Source organism: Populus euphratica, unplaced genomic scaffold, assembly GCF_000495115.2.
Source record: "Populus euphratica unplaced genomic scaffold, PopEup_1.0 scaffold3.1, whole genome shotgun sequence".
Lineage (NCBI taxonomy): Eukaryota > Viridiplantae > Streptophyta > Magnoliopsida > Malpighiales > Salicaceae > Populus > Populus euphratica.
The window spans coordinates 4,813,682-4,815,957 of record NW_011499847.1 but is presented as its reverse complement, the minus strand read 5'-3'; the positions used below and the strand labels follow the sequence as shown (position 1 = coordinate 4,815,957).

Here is a 2,276-nt window from a genome sequence, read left to right as displayed (position 1 = left end):
AAAAAAAAAACCTTAATTGAGAAACACCGAGGGTATAAATATAACACAATCCAGCTTATATATCACAGTGCACTTGAAGAAACTTCAAGTATCTTCAAATAATTTATCTGAAGAAATGCAGTAATTTTTTCAAGTATTAATAACTAAGACTTCGATTCAATAACGTACTGTATCATGTCAGATCCATGATTCGACGACTGAAGAATTACTAGTGAACTCTCGGTTGATTGTTACTGGACATTCTCTTGGAGGAACAATTGCTTCTCTCTTTACTCTATGGTTGTTAGACAACATCAAAAAGACAACCAGAAGAAATCAACTCCCCTTCTGCATCACTTTTGGTTCACCCCTTGTAGGCGACCAAGGCCTCCAACGAGCCATCTCAGAACATTCAAAATGGAATTCTTGTTTTCTACACGTTGCTGCCTTCAAGGATCTATCCCCTGGAATTTTCATAACTTCACAGCCTGATCCTCAGTACATGCCTTTTGGTACATATTTCTTCTGTTCTGAGCTGGGATGCAACTGTGTTGAAGACCCTGAAGTGGTTTCATGGTTATTGAAAAGCACAATAACTCCAGTTTCCGCTGAAGAAATGGGGATTGATGATTATAGTGGAATAGTGAAGCATCTGAAGTCGAGGCTTATCATGAAGGATAATTCACAACTTGGCCAACCAGTTACGCCTTCACTTCGGCCAGAGATGATTTTACAACTGAAAGCCATTGGATTTGAAATAACTGCTCAGGTAACTAGCACCGTTTTTCCCAATAAAATATAATTGCACAAAGTTTCTTCACAACATTTATTGATGATCTTCACAAACAACTCAATGTCACTATTTTGATGATGCTATGGTCCTTCAAAACTTCAGGCCAAGGCATAACTAGAGTGATCATTATATAAATTGGCAATTATTTTTTCCCTTTAATAACCCAGGTTCAGTTAGTTTTTTAGCTACCTTCTTCTAGTTTTTCAAATAACTAATGGCAATTCCGTTTAAATTCAGCAGCAGCAGGACAACATCATCAATGATCTTATTTCAGAATGGGAAAGACATGAAAATCGAAAGGCGCAACAAATGAAGGCTATTGACCCGAACGAAAAACTAAACATAGTTAAGATAAGAATGGCCAACTTAGAATGGTACAAGAAAGACTGCAAGGCTAAGGGGGTAGGCTACTATGATAGTTACAAGAACCTGTACTTCACAAGAGATGGAGAGGTTACCAAGCACAAGAAAGTTCTCTTCGATTACTGGAAAAAATTGGTGGAGGACCTTGAGCGAAAACCCCAGAAAGAAGGAGCATTGATGCGGGAGACATGGCTTTTCGCTGGAACAAATTATAGAAGAATGGTTGAACCACTTGACATTGCTCAATACTATAGACAGACTGGGAAACGAGACTATCTAACTTATGGAAGATCCAGACATTATATTCTGCTGGAGCAATGGCAAAAGGAGCAAACAGAAAAACTTGCAGGCCCACCAAATGATAAGAAGAAACAAAGTGTGGCTGGTATTCTTACAGAGGATTCTTGCTTTTGGATGAAAGTGGAGGAGGCTCTCATTTCATGCAAATTGTTGAAGGATGAAACCTCCAGTACTTCAGAGAAACAGTCAGCGAGAGAGTTTCTGAATATTTTCGAGCAATATGTGATGGACCAAATTGATAACTATGCGGTGTCTCCTGAGATTTTCTTGGAAAAAAGCAGTTTTATGAAATGGTGGAAAGATTTTCAGGAAATCATTGAAACATCCCGTAATTCTCCTCTCACTGACTTCATGAAGAATCGCAGATATCGCCAATATGAAAGGGGGCAGTTTTAGACTTTGTTTTAAGTTCTTATGGATTGTATTACTCAGAATTTGTAATTGCTATAAGGCCAAATAACAAATGGTACAATCGTACCTGTTTCTTTATTTTAATCTTTTCTGTTCAAACAATTCATTAATGTTCTACTCCATGGCATCACTGGTAAGAATGAGGGAAGGACAGGATTATTGAGTTGGTGCAGAGCTCAAACAACAAACACAAGACGATTTAAGTTCTAGAGAAACTGAAAAAAGGTGATTAGTTTTTACCAATCACCAAAAAAGGTAAGGGTAGCATCGAAAAAGACGGTATGTTCTCCCAACCTTCACAATAGTAGATGAAACAGGAAGCGCTCCGAAGTGTCTGCAATCCAGAATACTAATCTATTCACACACACAGAGGGAGTAGAAGTCACAGGATAAAACAATTAAAATCGTGTATTGTTGTCATGCATCGTTG

At 38.0% G+C, this 2,276-nt stretch overlaps 1 protein-coding gene across 1 annotated transcript; it reads left to right on the top strand.

Annotated features, from left to right (window-relative positions):
* Positions 1–163: 163 nt before the first annotated feature.
* LOC105111375 (senescence-associated carboxylesterase 101-like) lies at positions 164–1,966 on the top strand (the record flags this gene model as incomplete). The annotated part of the gene is made up of 2 exons (XM_011006705.1): positions 164–748; positions 1,010–1,966. Coding segments are annotated over 2 exons (1,407 nt in total), but the record flags the coding sequence as incomplete, so codon positions are not given.
* Between the last annotated feature and the right edge of the window lie 310 nt (positions 1,967–2,276).